General features: G+C 38.2%; 1 protein-coding gene across 1 annotated transcript in view; it reads right to left on the reverse strand.

Annotated features, from left to right (window-relative positions):
* The window catches only part of LOC126470130 (rho GTPase-activating protein 12-like), a 232,867-nt gene that overhangs the window by 2,139 nt on the left and 202,951 nt on the right, over positions 1–27,777 (reverse strand). Inside the window, exons 11-13 of the mRNA XM_050097745.1 lie at positions 27,436–27,608; positions 20,170–20,308; positions 7,905–8,010 (exon numbers count right to left, since the gene is read on the reverse strand). Of these exons, the coding sequence (XP_049953702.1) occupies positions 7,905–8,010; positions 20,170–20,308; positions 27,436–27,608 (418 nt within the window). The remainder of the gene's footprint in view (positions 1–7,904; positions 8,011–20,169; positions 20,309–27,435; positions 27,609–27,777) is intronic.

The raw sequence follows: 27,777 nt of genomic DNA on the forward strand, positions 1-27,777 counted from the left end.
AGGCCTCACATAATTATAGCCACCTTTAATGAACCTATCAAAACAAGCATACAATCAATATTCTGCATATGTGCCAATTTTATAAACACAAATTTCTTTGATCTATCCAGAACACACCTTTGATGATTGATCATATGGCATCATGTGGCATTCAGTACAGCTCCAACAGCAAACCGTATGATTATTGGCAAAAGACTGACAGAAGTTAATGAGTGCTCTATCAATCTCCCCACCACTCTTCGTTGTTCTCATAGTGACAGATATATTGCGTAAACAATTAAAGCTACATTTGTTTTTTGCTTCCTGAATAATAAAGTTAGAGCTACATCTACACTGGAACTTTACTTAAGGCTAGTTATGAGATGTACACTTCAATGTGGTCATGCTTCGTGCAGAACACTAAATGTAATAACTTAATACACTGGACTTGTATTTGGGAGGATGGCAGTTCAAATCCCAGTCCAGTTATCCACATGTAGGTTTAGTTAGTTACATATTTCATATGAGATTAGGTTAAAATTATTAAACATATTTTTTTGTCGCACTCATGAAACTATACTTAAAAACTAGTTTTTCAGTTTTCAAATAAAAATTCATCAAAGGAATAGGAGGACTGTCCAGAAGAAATGATTTAAGGTTAGATTTGAAACTTGTCAAGTTTCCCTAAATCACTTAAGGTGTAGGCCAGGATTATTCCTTCGAAAGGGTGCAGTCCATTTTCTTCTCGAATTTGAACTTGTGCTTTGTCCCCAACAGTCTTGGTCTCAATGGAATATTAAACCTTACATTCCTTTTTTTTCTCTCTCTCTCTTGTTTTCTTAATAGACAACAACAACAAGCAGGAAAATGGATAAAATAAACAAACCACAGATACTAAGTAACACATATCCAAAGTAACAGCATAAACAGCGTACAGCGAAGATATAACACCAAGAAAACATTGCAAATCACAGACTATAACAAAATTATTGTTGTTGTGGTCTTCAGTCCTGAGACTGGTTTGATGCAGCTCTCCATGCTACTCTATCCTGTGCAAGCCGCTTCATCTCCCAGTACGTACTGCAGCCTACATCCTTATGAATCTGCTTAGTGTATTCATCTCTTGGTCTCCCTCTATGTTTTTTACCCTCCACGCTGCACTCCAATACTAAATTGGTGATCCCTTGATGCCTCAGGACATGTCCTACCAACCGATCGCTCCTTCTAGTCAAGTTGGGCCACAAACTCCTCTTCTCTCCAATTCTATTCAATACCTCCTCATTAGTTATGTGATCTACCCATCTAATCTTCAACTTTCTTCTGTAGCACCACATTTCAAAAGCTTCTATTCTCTTCTTGTCCAAACTATTTATCATCCATGTTCCACTCCATACAAATACTTTCAGAAACGACTTCCTGACACTTAAATCTATATGTTCATCTTATATCCTCGATTCCAGACACTGTCCATTCCATTCAACTGCTCTTCCAAGTCCTTTGCTGTGTCTGACAGAATTACAATGTCATCAGTGAACCTTAAAGTTTTTATTTCTTCTCCATGGATTTTAATACTTACTTCAAATTTTTCTTTCGTTTCCTTTACTGTTTGCTCTATACACAGATTGAATAACATCGGGGAGAGACTACAACCCTGTCTCACTCCCTTCCCAACCACTGCTTCCCTTTCATGCCCCTCGACTCTTATAACTGCCATCTGGTTTCTGTACAAATTGTAAATAGCCTTTCGCTCCCTGTATTTTACCCCTGCCACCTTCAGAATTTGAAAGAGAGTATTCCAGTAAACATTGTCAAAAGCTTTCTCTAAATCTACAAGTGCTAGAAACTTAGGTTTGCCTTTTCTTAATCTAGCTTCTAAGATAAGCCGTAGGGTCAGTATTGCCTCACGTGTTCCAACATTTCTACGGAATCCAAACTGATCTTCCCCGAGGTTGGCTTCTACCAGTTTTTCTATTCGTCTGTAAAGAATTTGCGTTACTATTTTGCAGCCGTGACTTATTAAACTGATAGTTCGGTAATTTTCACATCTCTCAACACCTGCTTTCTTTGGATTGGAATTATTATATTCTTCTTGAAGTCTGAGGGTATTTTGCCTGTCTCATATTTTGCTCACCAGATGGTAGAGTTTTGTCAGGACTGGCTCTCCCAAGGCTGTCCGTAGTTCTAATGGAATGTTGTCTACTCCTGGGGCCTTTTTTCGACTTAGGTCTTCAGTGCTCTGTCAAACTCTTCACGCAATATCGTATCTCCAATTTCATCTTCATCTACATCCTCTTCCATTTCCATAATATTGCCCTCAAGTACATCGCCTTTGTATAGGTCCTCAATATACTCCTTCCATCTTTCTGCTTTCTCTTCTTTGCTTCGAACTGCTTTTCCATCTGAACTCTTGATATTTATACAAGTGGTTCTGTGTTCTCCAAAGGTCTCTTTAATTTTCCTGTAGGCGGTATCTATCTTACCCCTAGTGAGATAAGCCTTTACATCCTTACATTTGTCCTCTAGCCATCCCTGCTTAGCCATTTTGCACTTCCTGTCGATCTTATTGACACGTTTGTATTCCTTTTTGCCTGCTTCATTTACTACATTTTTATATTTTCTCCTTTCATCAATTAAATTCAATATTTCTTCTGTTACCCACGGATTTCTACTAGCCCTCATCTTTTTACCTACTTGATTCTTTGCTGCCTTCACTACTTCATCCCTCAAAGCTACCCATTCTTCTTCTACTGTATTTCTTTCCCCCATTCTTGTCAATTGTTCCCTTATGCTCTCCCTGAAACTCTGTACAACCTCTGGTTTAGTCAGTTTATCCAGGTCCCATCTCCTTAAATTGCCACCTTTTTGCAGGTTCTTCAGTTTTAATCTACAGTTCATAACCAATAGATTGTGGTCAGAGTCCACATCTGCCCCTGGAAATGTCTTTTAGTTTAAAACCTGGTTCCTAAATCTCTGTCTTACCATTATATAATCTATCTGAAACCTGTCAGTAACAAAATTATTATGTGAAAATTAAAAACTTAAACATAAAAATCTCAACAAAAAGCAAATGAAATTTCAGGTAAAAAACATTATTAGATCCAAACTTAAGAAAATGATCAAAACACAACTCAATTTCCACACATCACTACGAACATACAAAAAACTGACTAATCTATGTCTAAAAGTCAGGTGTAACATTACGCCTACAATAAACACCCAAGTAATGTTTAAATACAAATCCCAACAAAGACAGCATATGGCAGCATCAATATTACGTGTAAGGTAAAAACACCAATTGTGTACAACAACTTTCAAATCGTAGTTACAGTTTACAATATCAAGACTATCACCTACAAATGTATTTACAGAAGACCTGATGATGGCAATATGCTCAAATGAGCTCATCGTGTTTTACTCAGTAAACATCATATAGCGAGCAGTGTAACTTGCACATCTTTATCGCAATCATGTCGCTACGAGACACAGTTTGCACTGTGGGCTCCAAAAAAGCTCAACAATATTTGATGTTTGTGGATTCTGCTCTTAGTTGCTAGATGCATATTATTATAAAATACAGCTGAGAACCATGGCCACACAAATACTTTATTTAGGTCAAATGTTGCCCTAGGGCAGGGCTTCACAACTGGCCGGTTTTGAGCGCGAGTACTCGCGTCTGCTCAGGCACGTGCTCGCGAGCAGCTGCAAGGTCGCGGAGTAGGGAGGGAGGGGAAATGTGCGTGCACGTTTGAATAGGACCGCAGGGTGCCTAATGAATTCGCGCCGACTGTGTAATGTTTAAAGTACTACGATCAGCTCTTAACAGTCACTTCGCTGGTTAAGAATCATGTGAAGTTGCCGTTGGGTAACCCCAACCACGCTTTCGCAGTTCAACCCCCATTGGGAGGAATTGTATCTGTTTACTGAAAAAGATGGTGTTGCAAAATGTTTAGTATGTCACAAAACGCTGAATTCTTTTACGAAATTTAATTTGCAGCGACATTATATGTCGTACCACGCGAAAGACTATGGACGTGGAAAATGTGATTGACCAGATCGTGCACAGGAAGTTATTAAACTTAAAAGGAAGCTATCTGAAGAAGATCTGGACGACGAAGAAAAATAAACTGAGGCAGCTCTCAGAGTGGGTTACAAAATTGCTTTGCTTTTAGCAAAATCCCTGCGCCCCTTAACTGATGGTGATTTAATAAAAGAATGTTTGGTAGTTGCAGCGGAACATTTGTGTCCATCTCAAGTTGAACAGTTTCGGATTGTGCCATTATCTAACATGACCTTTATGTGTCGCATACAGGACATGTCAGACAACGTCCAGAGCTAGCTTGCAAATATCTGTAAGGATTTTATGGTGTATTCTCTAGCTATGGACGAAAGCGTTGATATCACTGGAACAGCGCAGCTTGCCATATTTATTAGAGGTGTTAATAGAGATCTTCAGGTGAGGGAGGAGCTCCTCGATGTAGTAGCCATGAAGAACACTACAACCGGAGGTGATATTTTAAGTAGTGTTGAAGAAAGTGTTGAAAATATAGGATTGTCATGGAATTCTTTAGTTTCAGTGTCTACAGATGGTAGAGGCATACACTAAGCGAATAAAATTATGTGGCATGTGTACATTCTCCTTTATTTGTTTCATTTGTCACAGTAATAATTCGTGAGTGATATCCCTGCAGGTGGCTGCAGATTTACATCGACCGGCAGCAACTGTTGTGTACCCCACGTGACTCTCCCCACTCTCCGCTCTGGTCCGGTAGTGGGGGTAGTGTGCTCGCGCTGCTCCGTGCTCGCGCCTTGCTGCTCACAGCTTGCCCCGCGAGCACGTATGTTGTGAAGCCCTGCCCTAGGGCATAAACAGTTCTGATCCTGATGCAGCCACAAACTCTTTCGCAGAATGGTTTTGCTATTACTGGTGTGTTAGAAAGTGTCATAATGCTGGACACTACCAGTAGTGGGGCCATTAAGAATAGAAGTTGATTTACCCACACTCAAGTGAACAACAAACACAGAAACAGTACAATAAGCAGTAGAACACACAACGTGAAGAAGCACCGGCTACACTGTGTTTATACAGAGGTAGTCTCTGGTAGGCGGGATAGCAGACGTATTGTGCACACTAGTCTAGTGACCCACTACAGGAAGCCTTTGATGGCCAGCCCATGCATTTGCAGACTATTTGAAGTGTAGCATGCCAGAGGCCAGGAGCCACGGTGCGTATCCCGGTGCTGCATACAGGTTTACAGCAGAAAGTGAAACAAACTATCTTTGAGGTTCCATCATCCATCATCCACTTTTAGCAGTAAGATAAAATGTAGTTTTAAAAAAAAGGACTGGACTAGAACTGGTGATTTTGCACCCACATTGTGCGAAGTTTAGCACTAGACCTTGAAAAAAATACGGCACTACAACAGCTCAAATGGAAGACAACAATTCCTCCGGAAACCTCTGCATCTAAGATGAATGACTCGGACTTAGTCTCAGCAGCAGTTAGCCAGTGACGGAGAAGACAAAGCCATCGGGATGAGCTCAAGTGCTTTTTGTAAGGCTTACCTGCAATTTTCTCATTTCAAAATTATAAAATTAATTTATACATCAGCAGAGTACAGCTTTTTAGGTTTCATTCTCTTTCAAAAGTACTTTTTCAGCATATAATAACTGTATTGTACCCCCACAACACCCATTATTAAATGGCAAAATTCTGTAACTTTCACAGTTTTACTTTCATTCTCCCCTTGCTCTTTAAGACCATTCTGCTATGTAGCTGTCTTTGCCTATCACCAGTGCCTTCATACTGCACTTGCAGTTAAACTCCTTGGCATGCCACTTCCAGTGAGTCAAATTTGATAACTTGCCAATTTGCATAATTAATCATATATTTGATATATAAATTGTTCTCTCTTCCCAAGTACACTATGTGATCAAAAGTATCTGGACACTCCAAAAACATACGTTTTTTATTTTAGGTGCATTGTGCTGCCATCTACTGCCAGGCACCCCATGTCGGAAACCTCAGTAGTCATTAGACATTGTGAGAGAATAGAATGGGGCACTCCACGGAACTCACGGACTTGGAACACGGTCAGGTGATTGGATGTCACTTGCGTCATACGTCTGTACGCGAGATTTCCACATTCTTAAACATCCCTAGGTCAACTGTTTCCGATGTGACAGTGAAATGGAAACGTGAAGAGACATGCACAGCACAAAAGCGTACAGATCAACCTCGTATATTGACTGACAGAGACCGCTGACAGTTGAAGAGGGTCATAATGTCTAATAGGCAGATGTCTATCCAGACCATCACACTGGAATTCCAAACTACAACACGATCCACTGCAATACTATGACAGTTAGGCAGGAGGTGAGAAAACTTGGATTTCATGGTCGAGCAGCTGCTCATAAGCCATACATCACGCCAGTAAATGTCAGAAGACACCTCGCTTGGTGAGAAGAGCATAAACAATGGACGATTGAACAGTGGCAAAACATCGTGTGGAATGAAGAATCAAGCTACACAATGTGGTGATCCGACGGCAGGGTGTAGGTATGGCGAATGCCCAGTGAAAGTCATCCGCCAGCTTGTGTAGTGCCAGCAGTAAAATTCAGAGGCGGTGGTGTTATAGCGTGGTCGTGTTTTTCGTGGAGGGGGCTGGCACCCCTTGTTGTTTTGCACGACGCTATGGCAGCAAAGGCCTACATTGATGTTTTAAGCACCTTCTTGCTTCCCACTGTTGAAGAGCAATTCAAGGATGGCGACTGCATCTTTCAACATGATCGAGCACCTGTTCATAATGCACAGCCTGTGGCAGAGTGGTTACATGACAATAACACCGCTGTAATGGACTGGCCTGCACGGAGTCCTGACCTGAATCTTACAGAACACCTTTGGGATGTTTTGGAACACTGACTTCGTGGCAGGCCTTACAGACTGACGTTGATACCTCTCCTCAGTGCAGCACTCCGTGAAGAGTGGGCTGCCATTCCCCAAGAAACCTTCCAGCACCTGAATGAGCATATGCCTGAGAGTGGAAACTGTCATCAAGGCTTAGGTGGGCCAACACCATATTGAATTCCAGTTTTACCGATGGAGGGCGCCACAAACTTTTAAGTCATTTTCAGCCAGGTGTCCAGATACTTTTGATCACATAGTGATCGTAGTTCACTAGATATGACATCATACACAATGAGATCCGTGAAAAACTGCTGCATCATGCATGATGTTTAAATTTATTACTTCTGTGCTACTAACTCTATTTGCAATAAATTTCACAGACACTATCCACATATGCCACAAAATGCATCTACAACATTAAATCATGGCACTACACACAGTCAGGAGATATGATGTCATAAACAACGAGATGTGTGAAAAATTGCCTCATTTTGCATGATGTTTCAATTTATTAACTCTTTGCTACTAACTCTATATGTGAAATACTTTGCAGACAGTACCCACATATGTCACTGAATGTACGTACAAAATTATATAATTGTATGATGCAGAGATATGGCATCATAAACAATGAGAGGGTGAAAAAATGCCCCATCACACATGAATTTTTAATCAACTCTTATTCTTTACTACTATGAAGTTCCTACAATCAAGTCATTTTGAGGAAGTTCCTGACACCTGGCAGCAGTTTTGACAGCTTTCAACTGTAGGTGAAAACAATGGCTATCTATAGAGCTATAAAGAGGTGTTGCCAGAGAGTCATTTACAAAATTGCATTGTAGACGCGGGAAGCAGGTGCACCCAGGGTACAGAAACTGTCTGGGATCATCTCACATTGAGTCTACTGCAGGAGCACATATAAGGTTTTGTTTCTACAAGAAAATTGTCAAAATGAATACCCATGCAATGCCAGGTTTGTCAGCTAGTACAATATAAAAGAAGGTTGATTTGCTACACTTACCTCAGTAGATGTTGCAGGAGAAATTTCAAAGTACATCTATTAGGTTTTGGAAGAGATTTCACTATCTCTTGAAAGTCTCTGAGTTTTTCCTCTTCCTGAGACTTCGCTGTAACAGAAAATAACTACTATTAATTATAATGCTGGAAACAAATTCACTATCTTAACAACACCACATAACAGAAACAATCACTTTACTTATTAGAGAGAGGGGGGAGGGAGGAAAGGAGAGGGATTTTACCCAATACACTAGTCACCATAGTGCGCGTCATTTACGACGACGGCTGAGTTTAGGTTCGTTCTCGCATCTGATGTGACAAAACACAGTCAGCCAATGAACAGAGAACGACGTTGCCAGAGCCGACTGCAGTGCAGAGCACATATGAATTTTATTTGTTTGAATGTAATTTTTTGAAATTTCTAGTGCTTTGTCTCTTCATTATAATCATAATAAGTTGCCGGTTTTTCTAATTTTGTCCTCCAATATTTCTTTTCACAGCAATTAAAAACAATGAAAAGGCACACATACAATATTCATGTTATCTGTTATGTTTGTATATCTTCTCTTCTGCTGTCGCTGTTTTACTATTCATATTGAGACAAATTATTTGCGACAGTATTAAAAGTATTATTTAGACCAGAATTTTGGCTTGTACGTTGCCGAGCCACTTGATTGTCTGAAGTAATTCTTTGCTTTGCTGCTTTGCAATATCATCATATTCAATGTTTTCGTCAACTGATCTATGTTTTGGCAAGTATTTGCTGTCCGTTGTGACAAACACAAATTGTTTGCGCACTGCGCCTCACTGACAATATATTTTAGTTTCTATGTTTTATTACGTCTACAATTCAGTTTTGTGTACTTCGCCAATTTTGTTTTAATCAGAACTTTTTGGAAAAAAGCGAAGTGACTTTGGTATGAATAAAACTTTTATTACAGTCGCAAAAGACGGAATATTTCTCAATATTACATACAACACCTATCTGGTACTTAAATTAAATGAGATATTGTTATACAGTACATTTTATATGAAATTTAGGTATCTTGTCTACATTTCATTCTCAACATTGTGGCAACTAAAATCGACCATATGAAAAGTATACGCTATGGACTTTTACCTCTGCAAACTCTTCAAAATTTTGTGCAATGGTTTACTACATTTAATGCTGTACAATAACTGCGTTGAACATCGAAACAAAATTAAGTCATTTATGGGGGGAAGATATCAGTCAAGAAGATGTGTAAAAATCAAATTTTTGGGCCAAATAGTTTTTGTGAAATCGAATGATAAGTGTGTCAAAGCAGTCGGAACACCATGTGTCAGCACAGGCGAACAGTGCAGTGATGACAAAATCGCACACAGCGCGGAATGCGGGGAGCACGTCTCTGTGGCAGCGAAAGGGTTAATGCAGCCGTTGTGGGTTTACTTCATAAACTGCGCACTCCCCCCAAAACATAAGTTTGTGAACTATACTATACTGTGGCGCTGCTTCTCTTGGCGCATGCGTCATTTGCAACTGGCAACGCACCAATCTCCCGCGTCTGGGCGGGCATGTGCGACCCGCCACGATAAAAGAATTCAACTATAGCAACACTTATAACACGCAGAATGTAAAATTGTAAACTTTCGTTTTACTGTGAACTCTCATGTTATAAGACATATTAATCAACTGAGTAGCTGTAAAAATTCAAACCCAGAAAAATTTGACTGACTGATTGATTAAATGATATAAAAATTGGGATGAGCCACCAACCTTAATAACATAATTAGTTAAAATTTAGACCACTGAGATCTGTACACAAACACTGCACATTGGTTGGTCCTTTCACTAGATCATGAAACCATGGACTGTAGCACCTAGAACTGCACAGCCACTCAGGCCGGCCTAAATAAAAATAAAAAAGAACAAATAGTACCCAAGACTGGTGTGATTTATTGATCTGATTATGTCTATTTTGTCACTGTCTGCTAGATGAAATGAAATAGGCCTGTCTAATATTGCAGCAATTGTAACACACACCAAATAAACGAGAATGTTTTGGCACAAATGGTCATTTTTATAGCACGACATAATGTAATTCATGAAGTACCAATATCAGATGCCTACTAGGCCTACTAACAGCAAAAATTTCTTCATACACTCCAGATTCTCAAGGATGAGATCAAAAAGTAGTAGTACGAAATTTTTGTGTAAATTTGGAATCGTCATATTCTTCCATAATTTGTGTGATGTCCCCATTTGTTCTCCTTCATCGTTTCAACAAACAATCTTGTCATCACTAATTTTGTAACTATTCCTGCCAGTGTTAAGACTCATTCTCTGGTTAGCTTCACTAATACTGCCACAATCACCAGTTTAGTTATCCCAGATTTATTCTCCGGTTAGGTGTTATTACATGTCTATATAACGCATTTTCCGCAATACTCCCAGAATCGAACTTAAGAGGCTGCTAGCCGGGGGCTGTACACTAGTAAGTGTTGCAATCTGGCCAAAACTTTTCAGTCAAAATTTCATTTTCTTGGGTAAACCAAGAAGATAATATGTAATTTTTCTTAACTCTTATTCCAGTTTGTCATTTATTTGCACTCTGGTACTCCGAATCTTTGGATTTCACTAGTAATTATAATGAAGCAAATCATTCAAAAACTCAGTCAACCACATAACAAATAGTGATTGGCATTCAGCCATTTGGCTTTATTTCGCTCAGTTCGTATAGCTCCGTTCCCTTTTGTATGCAGGAAAGTTTATTTTTAGATGCAATCGAGATTCCTCTGGCAGAGACATCACATACACTATGCATGCATTCAAAACTCAACTTATGCTTCATTCAGAAATCAACTTGGAATGTGTTAAAAAATCAGCAGGGATGTGTTTCAAAATCATATGAATAATTGATAGACCAACATGTGCTGGATGCTAGGCACTTTGTGAAACAAGGTTTTTTCCCCTCAAGAATATTACGAACATTACATGGAAACACCATCTTGGCAAAAAATTTACAGCTTTTGCACTTAACTGGGCTTCCAGGCTAGCACAGAAACTTGAGAAAAACTGTTCTACCTAAGGGATTTGATTTTAAAATGTGCCAGAATGAGCGAATCATCTCATTTGGATGAGAAAACATACCTTCAAAAAAGCACATTGTTGTTGTGGTTGTTAACATGAAAACTCGTTTAATGCAGCTCTCCGCATGATTCTACCCTATGCATGCCTCTGCATCTCTGTGTAACTGCTGCAACCTACATCTACCTGCTTACTGCAGTCTGACCTTTGTGTCCCTCTACAATTATCACTCCCCCTCCCCCCTCCCAAACGTCTCTCCTTTACCAAACTGACAATGCCTCAGGAAGTGTCCTAGCAACTGAACCATTCTTTTAGTCAAGTTGTGCAATACATTTCTTTTCTCCCCAATTCAATTCAATACCTTATCATTAGTTATTCAATCTACCCATCTAATTTTCAGCATTCTTCGATGCATCACATTTCAAAAGCCTCTATTCTCTTCTCTTCTCTTCTGAACTACCCATTCTCCAAGTTTCACTTTTGTACAAGGCTACACTCTAAAGACATACCTTCAGAAAAGACTTCGTAACAGTGGCAGACTAATGGGAGGAGGAGAGAGGGCGGGGGGGATGTGCCCCAGGCCTCTAACCCTAGGGGGCCTCCAAATCTCGAGGCCCCCCCAGCACTAGACAATTTTTAGTCAAATCCCAAACAAGGCCAAAATCTGTTCAGTAATATATATACACGCAGAATAGAAAAATAGGTACCTACTTACCTATGATCACACTGTGGCAATTGTTACTAGAGGTGTACAAAATTTTTATAATCTTGATAAAACACTGCACAGAACTTAAAAACTGTAATGATAACCAGTTGTCTGCTGGATGCAATTATTCTACATAAAATGTTTTTTGATATTGATGTACACAAGTGTACTATAAGTACAGCTTAAAAATATGTGCATGAGTTATTGACGAGACCAAGAAATGGAGAAGTATTTTATATTGCCTTTTACATATTACAGTATTTTTAAGACCAGAAATACCTTGCGTTCTGCTGTTATGAAGATATTTCATTGGAAAATAGAGAAAATTTCTTAGAACTGGTGCCTGTGATGGCAAAAGATGATCTAATATTGAAAATGCATTGTTTAAAACTTGAGGAGTCTGCTGGTGGGACAAAGAGATTACCTTCTTATTCCTCAAAAGGTATACAAAAGAATTTATTTTTAATTTGGGTTAATATGTTAAGGAAAAATTTATTGGAGATATAAAAGAAGACTATATAATACAGAATAATTTTTGACAGCAGTCTACATGAAAGCAGTAGAACAGATCAAATGAGCACAACAATTATAGATGTCCACATGGAAAGTAACATTGTGGGAGTTCGAGATCCCTTCTCAATTTTACCCCCCTTCCCCCAAATGTTTGGGGAGTTCATGCATTCTCATGCATTCCCTCTAGCTCCACCTCTTTGGAGCTGTAGAGAAGTTACATTCATTCTTCTCATTTTCTACATGCAGATGGGAATTACTTGTAGAAAAAACAATAACAAGTTTGAAATGATTATCTGATACTCACTGGAACACTCGTTACAATTTAGTTAAAGTCATAAAAGAAAATCTGAAAACAACTGTGAGCACTTTGGAAGATATGCACGACCCATGTCAAGCCTCGACATTGGATCTGCAGCAAGCTTGCTCTTTCCAGCTACATGCAATTTTACCTTTCTGCCTGACATCAACTGTCAGCAGAAGATACTGAAGAAAATAGATTTTGCTCAACAGTATCTACAGGCTCCAAAAATGATTTTCAAAATCATCTTACCACATTAAAATCCTGAATGAATTTTTAGCGATGGAACAAACTACAATTATAGGCAATGCTGTTACTTTGGACACTAAAAAAATGCAATGATGTGGACATTAACATTGATCGATCGGGAAGTGGAGCATAAATAAATCAATGTCAGGTGCACTAGCTCATGATACTGGATTATCTATTCAAGAAGTTGTTCATTGGTCAATGTTTGTATGTACACACCGAATTATACACGAACTAGCAAACCTGGCAACGCTTCACTATCGCTCAATATGTATGGAAATTTCATATATATCCTAATCTCCTTCTTCCTCTTCTCTCTGTCCATCTCCTCCTCCTCCTCCGCCTCCTCCTCCCCCCCCCCCCCCCCCGTCTGTCTCCTCACTCTGTCCTCCTCCTCTGCCTCTCTCTGTCAATTTCCTCCTCCCCCTCTCTATATCCATGTTCTCTAACCCCCTCTCTGAGCTGGAACCTTGTTTATTGTTTTTGCCATCGAACTTCTGATTGTGAATTGAAGTTGTTTAAAGTGAATGGGTAAATCAGTAGGTATTATTGTTATATGGGGTATGAGAGAGCTCTCCTGCTGTTGGATCTGTGAGGACAGTAGCTTTAATGAAAGTATTTCACATAGTTTCATTCAGCAAACGAGTAGGATCACGAAGTTTCAGATGACTCATATTCCATAACAGTATTCTAATCACAAGTCAACAAGCTATAAGTACAACTTTCCTGTTTTTTTGTTAAATCAACTGCAAGGAAGAAACCAAAATAGCACAGAGCTGTGTGTATAATTTTTTGTTTAAAATTATATATAAGGAGAAAGAACATATATAAGAGAAACAATTTGCCTAATAATTTTAATGCCCTGCTATTGCAGTTATAACTGACTGAAAGAAAGAAAACAGAACCACATATTTTCACAGCAAAGCACAGCACAGCATTTTCTTTCTCGCACTCAGTTTTAACAGAAAACTTGTACAGTGTTGTTTACAACAATATTTAGCCTACATCTGTCTGAATATTTATTAAAGTACCATATAGGCTATATCTGTTCTAATATTTATTAGAATATCGTGAAAACATCTGAAGTAAATCAGCCAAGCCTTTCAAGATTTTTGTTTACAATGTTAAACGGCGACTTGCCTTTATGTAGTCGTATGGTAGTCTATGTCCGCCCGAACATTGAGTTATTGCATAAAAATCTGAAGTGGTCAAGAGCTTTTCGAATCTTTTGCTAATGACATTAAATGATAACTTGTCTTCATATAGTAGTACAGACTGTCACAATGATACATGGCCATGCAAGAAATCAACTAAATTTTCCAAGCTATTGAAACAAATTTATGCTTGAAGCTTCCGATGATATGACACTTCGACTGTCACAATTTCACCAGTAAACTGTCAAAGTTTTCATAATAAAGTTCATGAATTTACCGCCCTCCAGGAAAGTTCTCACACTCAAATTATCCTTGTGACTGAGAGCTGGTTGAAACTCGAAGTGGAAAGCTCCGAGATATTTAGCGAGTTGTGGAACATATATCGGAAAGGCAGATTAGGTGGCGAGAGAACACAGACCTGAAACAGGTTTTGTGGTCACTAAGAACAGAAACATGCGGTGATGCACTTTGAACCAATCAATGAACAGATGTCCATGCTAAGATTAACGGGAAAATTTTCAACATAACAATGATAAATGTACATGCATCCACAGAGGAGGCAGATGAACAACAGAACGATGAGTTCTGTAGCAACATACAGCAGTTGTATGATCAGGCTCCCAAACATAGTGTTAAGATAATAATAATAGTAGACTTGAATGTGAAAATAGGCAAAGAAGAGGCCTATCAGCCAATTATAGGAAGACATTGCCTCCATGAAATATGAAATAACAACAGACTTACGGTTGTAGATTTTGCTGTAAACAAAAACATAATTTACGATAACGTTGGAAGCTGAAGAATTGGTATTCTTGCTTACTAGGCAGATATGCTGACCATTACACCACCACAGCATTATGGTCAACATAGCTGCACGAACTACCCAAGTCAAATACCCTCCCCAACACAAACTCCAATTCACATCTCCCCTTATATTGTCACTGTTACCAGGGCTCTCTGACATTAAAATAGCACCCCAGCATTGGACATAATGGGGAAGTGCTGTACTACATGTGATTGAATAGATCTTAAATTAAATTTTCTCCGAGACATTTAAGAATCTAATTTATCTACGATAACGTTGGAAGCTGAAGAAGTGAATTAAAATTTGTGCTGTGGCCGGGACTCAAACCCGGGTCTTCTTGCTTACTAGGCAGATATGCTGACCATTACACATTCGTGCAGCTATTGCAGCTATGTTGACCATAATGCTGTGGAACAGCACTTCCCCATTACGCCAATGCTGGGGTGCTATTCCAATGTCAGAGAGCCCTGGTGATAGTTACAATATAAGGGGAGATGTGAATTGTGGTTTGTGTTGGGGAGGGTATTTGACTTGGGTAGTTTGTGCAGCTATGTTGACCATAATACTGTGGTGGTGTAATGGTCAGCATGTCTGCCTAGTAAGCAAGAAGACCCGGGTTTGAGTCCTGGCTGCAGCACGAATTTTAATTCACTTGTTCAGCTTCCAACGTTATCATAGATAAATTAGAGACTTAAATTTCTCAGGGGAAATTTAATTTAAGAAAAATATACATGTCATCAGTACATTTCTCACACAAAAAGATACACAAAGGAACATGGGTGTTGCCAGATGGACAAACTAGAATTCAGATAGACCATATATTGATTGTTGGGAGATGCAAATCGAACATAATGGAAGTTAGGAGCCAACAAGGCACTGACTGCAATTCAGATCATCATCTAGTGAGAATGAAGTCTTGGCAAAGGATCTCACTATTGAGTAAACAAAAAGGCCACAAACAAAAAAGTTTTGGCATTAAGAAATTGAAGTTTGAAGGAATGCGGAGAGCATATCAGATGAAAGTACAAGAGGGGGCTAAGGACAATACCAACACTTCAAAATAATATACAGAAATAATGTGGAAACTTAAGACTGCAACTCTCAAAGCACCTGGAGAGGTTCTGGGATACGTTCGGACTCAAAGGATGGTGGATTGGTTTGATGGTAAAACCACGAACTTCTTGCAAACTCCTATTCATTAGACACAATATTCTCACAGTTTATACCATGAATATACTAGAAACTATAATGCTAGTGAAAGAAGACACCAAGATCACAACAAGAAACATGGAAATTCACAACTATGAAACAAGGCATAGAAAAGATTTTCATATGGTTAACAGATGATTAACTTTAACAGGGAAGAGCCCCTATGTCCAAGGAGCTATTTATAACAACTTGTTACCAAATGAAGTTAAGATATTGACAGGGGACACTTTTAAAAAGTGAGTCAAGCAGTGACTTATTCAAAAATGCCCTTATAACTTGAATTTATCATGAATTACAATGTAATAAGATGGTGGTGGTGGTTAGTGTTTAACGTCCCGTCGACAACGAGGTCATTAGAGACGGAGCGCAAGCTCGGGTTAGGTAAAGATTGGGAAGGAAATCGGCTGTGCCCTTTCAAAGGAACCATCCCGGCATTTGCCTGAAACGATTTAGGGAAATCACGGAAAACCTAAATCAGCATGGCTGGAGACGGGATTGAACCGTCGTCCTCCCGAATGCGAGTCCAGAGTGCTAACCACTGCGCCACCTCGCTCGGTAATGTAATAAGAAATAATGTAAATTTAAAAAAATGTAATTGTAAATACATTATACTTAGTTGAAACTGCACATGCATGTAAAATTACGTGTTATGAGCAATAAATTGAACTGAATTGATAAAGAATGTATGAGAGGAACTAAAGAGCATAACACAGCACGAATGAAATTATTTCAGAGAAAAACTAGAGCAAATCTGAATGAATATAATGAGAAGCACCATATAGCTAAGAGGATTTGCCAACAGAAGAAAAGAGCACTAGAAAAGAAACGAATTGGAAGAAACTGAACTGATAGGGGAAGAGAAGCTAATATGTGAAATGTACCAAAAGATTAAAGAAGGAAAGGCTGAGTTTCAAGCCAGAACAAAGATGTGTAGGAGCAAAGAAGGGAATTTGATATGGAAGAGTAATATAATACTTGACACATGGGGAGAATACTTCCAAGAGTTGCTGAACCAAGAAGTAGAACGATTCTAATGAGAAGAACTGGTGGAAATAACTTATTATGGATCAAAGGTCTTACAACTAGAATCCACACTGGAGGAAGTGATACAAGCTTTTAAGACCCTAAAAAACAATAAGGCACCTGGAGATCATATCCAGGCAGAACTTCTCAAATATAGTGGGGAAACAATGTCGAAAGCAATACATGAAGTAATACTGAGCATCTGGCAGGAAGAGAGCATGCCAATGGAGTGGGAAACAGCTATAATGTACTCCAAACATAAAAAAAGGGATAAATTAAACTGCCAGAACTATCAAGGAACCTGTGGCTATCAGAGTGGCTTTAGAAGAAATAGGGATTTTAAACAAGCCTATGATAGCATCTCAAGAGTGGCATTGTGGAATGTAATGGAAGAGGCTGGAATAGTTAACAAGTTTGTTAAACTTACTGTGATGACCCCAAGTGAAACCAACTGTAAAGTAAAAATACAAGGTGAAATCTCCAGAGAAATGAAGCAAAGAAGGAGCTAAGACGGGGTAACAATATCTCCTCACAACTATTCAACCTCTGCCTAGAAAAAGTCATAAGTCACATAGAGCTAAACAGAGGAGGAACCATTTTTAATTGTTCACTGCAGTAGCTAGCATACACAGACGATGTGGCATTACTCACACAAAACATTACTGTGCTGGCCGATGCCTATCAACAACTGGAGAGAGGTACAAGGGAACTTGGCCTGGTAGTGAAAGTCGAAAAGACCAAATATATGGCAATGACCAACCAATGAAATCTAACAAATGGTTCAAATGGCTGTGAGCACTGTGGGACTTCTTCTGAGGTCATCAGTCCCCTAGAACTTAGAACTACTTAAACCTAACTAACCTAAGGACATCACACACATCCACGCCCGGGGCAGGATTCGAACCGGCGACCATAGCGGTCGCTCAGTTCCAGACTGTAGCGCCTAGAACCGCTCGGCCGAAACCTAACAAATCTCAGTATAGACGACAAGGAGTATGAAAGGTTGAGAGATTTCAAGTACCTTGGATTGACTATCACAAAGAGAAATGACATTGGCAGCAATGTGGAAGCTAAAATAGTAGGACCAAACAGGCACTACTCTGCTGCACTACCCATGCTTATGAGCTCGCTTCTATCACAAAAATCTAAAATTCTCATTTACAGTACAATAAGATGAGTTGATAAATACATTACTGAAGTGTGGATCATGACTGCAAATGAGGACAAGATCCTTAACATTTGGGAAAGAAAGTTCTGCTTAAGCTATATGGCCCAATATACGATTACAAAGGTTGGCGCACCTGTCTGAATGCGGAACTAGAACAACTTTTTGAAGAACCTGACATTGCCACCACCATTAAAATAAGGAGACTGCAATGGGCAGGACAAGTGGTTAGACTGGAGGAAGACAGAATATGTAAGAGGATTTTTTATGGCAAGGCTGGAGGCAGACGATGGAAGGGACATCCCAGAAAGAGATGGGTGGATAGAATTGAAGAAGACATGAAAGAGCTAGGTGTCAGAGGATGGAGGCAAAAAGCCATGGGCTGGATAGAATGGCACGATATTGTGATGCAGGCCAAGGACCTTCAAGGGCTGTAGAGCAGAGGGGTGAGCGAGTGAGTAATTAATCTTAACTGTCTAAGGTCTTTGCCTCATTATTTCTGTCAAGTAACCTCTCCCTTATCTCTATAGGTCTCCTGAGTTACTCTACTGGGCTCCTGTGGTCCATGCACATGACTTTTTCACAATTGGCTGCCCAAGTTGGCTCCAGTGGCCCAACAAGTGTGGCCTTTGTGGATTCTTGTGGCACACCCAAAGTTCCATCTTTACTCTACCTAATTCTAAATACTGATCACAGGACTAGTCTTTTAGCTAAGGACACAACACGCTGGGGTGGGGGGGGGGGGGGGGGGGGGGAGAGAGAGAGAGAGAGAGAGAGAGAGAGAGGTGTTACACAGCTGACAAATCCGAACATCAGTGCTCCAAATTTACTGTTTTCTTTGTACACAGATAAACAGCAAGGAAACTGTGTGGCTGGTGACAATTAGCAGATTAACGTCCATGATTTAATAATCCCTAAGGAACCAGAAATCACATTACTGATACATCTAAATATAAAGCAAAATAAAACTCACATAAAACAAATATGTTTAAGATGTGACATAATAAAAAATCATTTGAAAATTTAAAATAATTCCTCGATTTCACTAAAATTGTGTAAACAAATATTGTAATCCCTTTAGGAAGTATTTTTTGGTTAAAACATGAAACTATTATTTTTCTGTCACACACTTTCATCCGCCATTAATATAATGGGTAAAATAACAATAAAACGGTTAATGTAAATCTCAACTTGCATTCAAGTATTTTCCCAGTATTATTGTCGAGTCACAAAAACTAAGCTTCACAGTGATTTGTAATAACCATAGCCACAGATATTTCTTTTTATATTTACTGTATTTCACATACCCCATTTCAGTAATTACCTCTTACACTGTGACTGATATCTCCATCATGAACTACAAAGCAGAAGCACTGTAAACATATGAATGCTTATCAAGTTTTCCATCAGTCTGACATATGTCAAGAATTACATATTCACATTATTCTGGAAAGCAGTATTTCACACAATAAACAATGTCAAAAAGTAATAACTAGCAGACCATAACGACACTACTGTGCCGAGTGGAAACATCTGGTTGGACAGTAAGTGTTTCAAATTTCTTAATATTTCACAGTTCAAAATTAATTTCTACTTCTCTCTCTATCCAAACTGCAAACAATAAATCTCTGCTCAGTATAATGAGGGCAGACAACACCATAACATATAAGGGAAGTACTGGATAGTAAATCATTTTAGGAAGGATTTCTGCTAAGAATATCTCACATAAACAAGAAGTTTTTTTTATTTATTTCATGTTAAAAGCAACAAATAAGGACATAAAACCAATAACCAATATAAAATGTTACTCCCTATATACAAGTAAACATTCAGGCTGTATCCTAAAGAGATCAACAGAAGCCCAAAAAATTGTGCCTTCTATGGAATCTACAATAATAATACTGAAACAACATAATGGACATTTGGGGCCAATGGAATAATGTCATGAATGGAAGCAGTTTATGTCCAACATAACATATTTTACACTGCTTGGAGCAAAGTTATGTTCCTTATTTCCTTATTATTGCCAGATATTATGATTATATATTACACTGACGTATAGATGCAAGTACAAACTTACAACTGGCATCTAGTGCCTTGCTGAACATTTTGCAAGGTATAAGCGGTTCCTTCAGTTCTCGAAAAAATAGTTTCAGTGCTCCTGTGAGAACATGCACATCTTCCTCCTCCTCCAAAGCTTTGTAGTTATCTTGATTGACCTGTCAAGTAGAACAGATAATGTAAACATTACATCATTAGGTATGAAAACATTCACTCCTTCAGATTTAATCTCCAAATGATAATATAGTATACAGAGGAAAGAGTTGCGTAACTCAAAACTGAAAACATGTTGAAAATTACAAGGCATAGTTGGAGGGGAGTGGTGGGAGGAAAATACATGAACTTCATGCTATTCTGCAAGCAATTATGTCACTATAGTAAATTTACTGTGTAACATTATGTTAGGAGTCAACTTTGTTAGCTGTCACTAGAGGTCTGCATCTGGAATTTACGCTCACTTGATTTTTGCTCGGCCCATGTAGTTTTGCAAAAGTCCAACAGATGGCAATACAGCTGCTTTGCATGAAGGGAGTAACTGCACTTAGCTTCTTTGCACTCATTTGAGTACTGCATGCTGGAATGGCCTGACCATCTTTTTAGACTGCCATTCAGTTGGCCCTGGAGGATAATGACATTGAATGTGGTCCAAATGACAGTGTGAAATTGAATCTTGATTCAAAAGAACATACTCTGAGTGTGAAAGACAGTGTTCGTACCCATTTGAGATAGATTCTCACTAGTGAAACATGGATGGAAATCACACCAGCTACATCTCTATGGCAGGAACTCTGCCCTCCCGATGTGAAGATCCACCACTACACATCTGAAGGCATTTGTCTGAAGAACGAGAAGAAGTGTAAGTTCTAAAGCATTGCCAGTTTCAGTGAAAGGTATGGGATCTAAAAGAGAGAATAGAAATGTGTGCCATGGATCTTCCACCATTTTATTAATATCAGATAAAGTATTTTATGCTTTATGTCAGGAACTTGTATATGTCAGTTCATATTTGGGACTTGTGAACTATCTCCAACATTTTGCTTCATCCTTTGACAGTAGCATGAAGCACTGAAAGGCAAGCCAATGAAATATGGGTAAGTGTGATGCCCAGCATTGGCCAGGCCATACACGTAGCAGTAAGGGCATGTACAGTGGATATGCGGATTGATATACATCACAAAACATGTTGGAAATATGGTATCAGTGAAATGTACTTCCCTCATATGAAAAAAATTGGTGGATATTTATTAAGAACTACACTGAGGACACATAATTAAACTTAACAGTAAATCCCCAGCATATTATGAAGATATCATTTGTCACATACTGAGGCACTAATATATGCAAGGCATTGCAAATCTTTCAGCATTATGCATGTACTGCACATTTTGAACACAGCCCTGAGACATATTTTCAATTATGGTTATTTGAAAAATGAAGTTGCAGTGCTTTATCAGATGACTTATGCTGCTAAGGATACAGACAGACTGTTTCAGAAAGAACACTGGTGACACAAATTCAGTACAGATAAGCTTGAAGCAAGAAACAGAGTAGGTGGAACAGCTTGTTTAGAATAGTACAGTCTGTAGTTTGGCAGTTTGATAAAATCCTGGAAATGTTGGTGGAGAAGGACATCTCTGAAAAAATTACTGGTTACAACAGCAACACTAAAAAAAAAAAAAACTGTATTGTTAGGGAAGTCATTTAACGCAGGGCCTGAAGATACAGATGTACATTTAAATTATTGCGGATCCAGTTTTTCTGTTTAATACATGCTACATCACCAGCAAATGAAAATTGAACCAAATTGCAGAATACCCATTTCAGTGACACTGGTATGTTGGCAGTACAGTAGAACTGTCATACTATCTTCTTGTATCTGTAAATACTATAGGTGATGAAAGAGTGCTGTCTCCATCTCACAGATGAGAAAGTCAAAATTTGGAGGTTGCTCTTTCTCACAGACACAATACATTAAATACTGTGCATCAAATCTGTGATGAAATACCAATTTCCGGCAACCTAAAAAAAATCTAATATGACAATAATATCTTATGCCTTTTTTTTTTATTTAGTGCTGCCACAAGAGTCAGCTATGTTCACCAGCAAAAAATATAATAACAATAACAATAATAATAATAACAGTAAAATGTAGTCTCTGTTTTTTATAGTGAGCAGACTGTGGGCCACATCAGGCTCAATCTATCGATGAACTTGACTCGTATTTAGACCAAATGGATGGCACTGACAAAGATGATCCACTTAAGTGGTGGGAGCATAAAAGTAGTCTTTTCCCAATTAAGCTAATTTTGCGAGACGACTGTTTTTGTTTTAACCTCACATGCAGTTAGGAAAGACCTTCAGTTAGCAAGTAACCTTATCTCAGACAAATAAAGCAGAATACATCTGAAACCAGCCAACAATATCGTGAAAATTCTTTGTAATTACAGCACTAACAAAGAAACATTTGTAGACAATTTTTTCCTCTTACATTTATAATTTGTTAGGTGGTAAAATTCATGTATGTGACTTTGAATCACTAGACCAGATAGTCCTATAAAACACAGTAATGTGATTATTCAGTCTAAGACTGAGGATAATAACTTAGTTTTTTTGTCAAACTGTTTCCAAATTTTTGTTATTGTATAAAGCACATTATTTCCTCTTATGGATCTCAGTGATCTTGCGATAAAACATTACCATTCAGGAATATATGTCTAAGATATAACAAAATTTATGTGAGTGTAGTTCCATCAGGTGGTGGAGTAAAGAAGCAACAACAGCCTACAGACACACATGGTGTGCACACCAGAGAGAGCAGCCTCTTCCCTCCCCACAACGCTTCATTTAACCACAAGATGTCCATTCCAAGCATAGTCACACACTTATGCAGTGCGTGAGTGTGGTGCACTTGAGCAAGTATGACCAAGCAAATGTCCAATTCGCAGACCTCTAGTTGCCACACTTAAACAGCCAAAAACCCACTACTAATGTCAATTTTTTTAAAAGAACCAGGCTCTACAATCAGTGAGCTTCTGCAAGCACATTAAGCATCTATCATTCAATAGACATTCTTACAGGCCATGAGGCTATTTTAATAAAGACACTTTTGTAGCAGGCTGGTGAATGCTGTCAACTTCAGTTCAGATTTGTCATCTCATTCAATGCCTTCAAAATACCTAAGATTTGGAACCAGGTACACCGTCAAACTAGCAGTTTCTTGCACATCTGCAATAAACTCAGCTGCAGATTCCCTAGCTCATGTTCCAGAACAGAATGTCAAACTATGTCCCTGTGTGTGTGTGTGTGTGTGTGGGGGGGGGGGGGGGGGGGGGCGGGGGGGGGGGGGGGGGCAACAGCTATTGGATAAAATTATCTCCGTTTTCTTGAACCATTAGGTTTACACGGTACCTCAAACTTGGACACTTTCTCCAACAGCATTGTCAGAAGCTGACTATTGCAACTAATGCTGAGCTCATAATTGGAACAGTCAGATGAATTACATCCTGGTGACATCTTGCCAGAACCATGGAATTTACAGGTACTACCAGAGGCTATGTTGATGTCTGAATGTAGGGATGTTAGAAGAGCTCCCAATCTCCTTGGAAAGCAAATAGCTTTGTATATTTATGCACCACTAAGGGCATAGCTGCTGTTCCACTTAAAGTAGTTGCATAATCTGGTGTCAATGGCTACCTTTGTAAAACTAAGTTGATGCTTACAAAAATATTTTTGTATCACCAAATATAATTCTATGCTCTCCTAGCATTCCCCCTTTACATGATGTAACCACAATTAACTCAACCAATTGCTAAATATAAAATATCTCCAAAGCATTAGCTAAAAGAGCAACACATCATTAGTTATGATGATTAGCGCCTTCCAATGACAAAGAAGGAAATCCTTAAAAATTTGACATAACATTTCAACCTAACACACAAAAATATTGAAAGTTTTGTCACAGTGCCTCTTTACAAAAAGCTACGTTACCATATCATAAGACAATACCTAACTAATCTACTAAGTGAGTGAAATTTCAACTCTAATAAAACACAACCTGTGAATTACAAAATGTAAACATGATTACAGATTATATTACCTTATCAGAAACTTTACAAAATTATGACAACAATGAAATAGGTCACTAATAACTAACAATCTTTTCTGTCATTTTTTTGAAGTGGTTTAACAAAAGCATATTATATTTATATGCATCTGTTGTTGTTTAGCCACTTCATTTCAAGATTTGTTGAAGCCCACTATGAGGGGGGATGTTTCTCAATTCTGTAATCTATTTACAAAATTTAGGTGCAACCCCTTACTTAACCACATAGCCAAATCTCTCTCTTTTTGGTTTAATTTCTTCTGTGATCTCACTGTCTCGGAACATTCTCACTTAAACTTCCACGTGATATTCTGCACCATACAAAGATCTCAGTCTCATACAAGCTTTCATACACCTTAGCACTTAGCCCAGATATTATCATATCTTAATAATAATTCCCAAAAACCCCAAGGAGCTGACTATGAAACACTGTGCCAACTACTCAAGCAGTTTGTGTGAAAGAGGGACAGACAATAAGGGACTGCAAAACGCTTTTAAGCTATAACTTTTCCTGTTACTAGCAACGCAAGAGTGTTTATTTCCTCTACCGTAGCTGATAAGAGCTCGTCTCCCCATGTTTCTCAAGAAGAAAGTAGAACAGCAGAGAGTGCAGCTGGCTTGTCTGGGCTTTCACTTGACATGCTGCAATGAATCCCTATTTCAACTTTACTGCACCATAATTCCTGGAAGATGCCTTGAACCATATGATCTAGGCAGTCTGTGAAAATTTGAAATAATAAATAAAAAAAGGGGGTGAGGAGAAATACTTGGAACTATTTGTAAAGGAAAATAGCCTTGGTTACAAAGTATTTAGTCTAGGAGAGATAGCAGACTACATTAAAACAATGATAAGCATCTGTCCATTTTCTTTCATTTATGCTTTAAATGTAACAACACATATTAATGACATTCTAGACGTCTTGAAAAAGATGAATTTGGTGATATGGCATCTCCCAGAGTTTATAATCACTCTGTTTACATCTGGTTGGTAAAGTAAATGCTCCAATTACGCAGTTCTTGCTGCCGGATTTTTTCTTCCATAGCCGATTTTTGCTCCCATGTAAATGCAGTCACTTTCGAAATGCACTTGGGTTGTTATGTTCTGTATCATTTTTAAAGATTTTTACCTAATCTGGACAAAGTGAGTATCTGTGCAGTGAAGGGGAAGTAGAAAAATTAGACTGAGCATGAAGTTGTCTACCTGTGATATTTAACTGAAGAGAAGCAGCTATAGTGCTGATTAAATCCAAACTCAGAAAGCTGATTTCCAGGCACATGTGTGTAAAACAGTTGATTGGTAAACTGATATTTGACTGGTCTAGTAAAAAAACTTCAGGCCGTAACATACAAACATGACAGCGACATGTGGTTTACAAAGTTCAGTTCTCATCTTCTGGAAGTTACCTATTACATAAACAGAACAGCTGAAAGGCTTTGCTAGTGCAGTGGCAGATTATGTTAAATCAGCTCCAATGGTGCAACAGACACATTTTTCTTCCATTAGCCTTGCTTGGCATTGTTTACAATGAAGCAGATGTGAAAATAGTTACTACTTTTTATTAATGATAATTTTAAACATTTATTGATCCCTTTCATTCAAAAATGATTAAAATTTTATTGTAGTTTACTTAATTAGCCATCAGTTATTTTGTAGATGTGTGTGACATGTTTTTTTCTGACATGGTGCACATGGTTAAGAATCTCATTGCTATGGGTCTGTGGAACAAACTACAAAAAACATAAATACAGTTTTTTTCTTTAAATCAAAATGCACTGGAGTTTTATACACCCCAGTGTCTCTTTTATGCCACCATATAGGAAGTGTGTCACACCAAGAGTAAGCTCTTCTAAATCTGAAATAATGGAGTAAATGCTTGGAAACGTGCACCAAAAATGGCAAACAAAGAAGTGCACGATACTTTTATTTTAATAACACAGCAGCTGCTTCCAATTATGTTGTAGGGCTTTCTCGGTTGGAATGACAAAACAAACATTACAGAAACACAGCAGAAAATCCTATTACTTAACGATTTCTGAATATACTGATGTAGACATTTATGGTTAAATCACAGCTAGCCACCAAAAAAGTAAAAACAATAGTTTGTATACAATTTCAAAAACAATTCTATGTTATAAGCTTTTAACTTTCCTGCAGATACCATCATTACTATTGTTGTGCCATTGTGTGATAACTCGAGTAAATGAGAAATCCTCACATGTACATTCTTCAAAATGTTGTCACTGGAATGTAACATCAATGGACTTTGATAACAGTAATGGATTGTCTTCACGCTATGGGCACTGTTAACTTGAAGCATTACACTGCGTGAAAGTCAGTAAAGTACTGCTCTGCATTGAAATTAGAATAAAAGAATTGAAGTTTAAACATTCAACACTGATCTACAATAAATGCATGTTCAAACAAAGATCTATATATATACACATTTTTTCTGACAAAAAATTCCACCTTTGCTTTTGAGCAAATGATGAACTCTTAACTACATGGCAAAGTCTCATGTCCTCTGTAGTGCTTACAACCTTACAATGGGAAATGCATTTACAGTCAGAAATCCATAATCAAGCAACAAACATCACAATAATTCAATATCTTACAATTTATGTCTAATTTAATGATGACAACGACGACAAAATTGGAGGAATTAGGCCTTATACAGAGGGGTAACAGTAATCCTACTCCCTACATACCACTCACGAATGGAAAAGCAAAGAAGAAACGTTATTCTGGTACACTATCCTCCACGACACACTGTAAGCTGGTTTGTGAAGTACATAAGTATGTATGTTTATAACTACTTTTCTTTTACCTCTGTTTCCCTAGTTATATGGGCTTCAGACAGACTCTGAGCATCCATGTTCTCACACATCTGCAGCTCCTCGTACGTAATCTTTGTCACTATCCTGAAGTTTTACTTTCAATAGGGGTGTTCTGTTGTAATTTCTTTCAAGACAGCTCAATTATGAACACAAAACACACCTCCATCAAAAACACGGTACTTGGGAGTTACTAGCTATTTGACAACAGTATTTACTTATCAATTACACACCAACATAAACTCCTTAAAAAAAAAGGAAGGGGAGGGGACAGGAATAATTATGCTTCAAAATTAATTTATTTAAAATATAATACTTTATATCAATATAAAAATTTAAGTATTATGTCACCTGAAGCCGTATCTTCTGAACCTGGGATAGATTTCCTGAAGCGCGGTATAAACCTACAGTTTTCATGTTCTCATCCTTGCTTTCTATGACTTCCACACATTTTCGAACAAACAAAGGAATGAACGGTTCTTCATTACAAACATCTGGTAGGTGACAGCCAAATACTGCTTCATCTGCAAAGACATTAATTTCAAAAGTTACAACAATTTTTTATATTTATTTCATTTCATGTTCAAATCTACATCTACAACTATATATATACTCCACATGAAAACCTTTCTCTATAGTCTACTGCAAATGCCAGTTCTCTTAACTTGCACAACAGTGTTTCGTGAAAGTAAC

The sequence above is a fragment of the Schistocerca serialis genome, chromosome 3, assembly GCF_023864345.2.
Source record: "Schistocerca serialis cubense isolate TAMUIC-IGC-003099 chromosome 3, iqSchSeri2.2, whole genome shotgun sequence".
NCBI classification, from domain to species: domain Eukaryota; kingdom Metazoa; phylum Arthropoda; class Insecta; order Orthoptera; family Acrididae; genus Schistocerca; species Schistocerca serialis.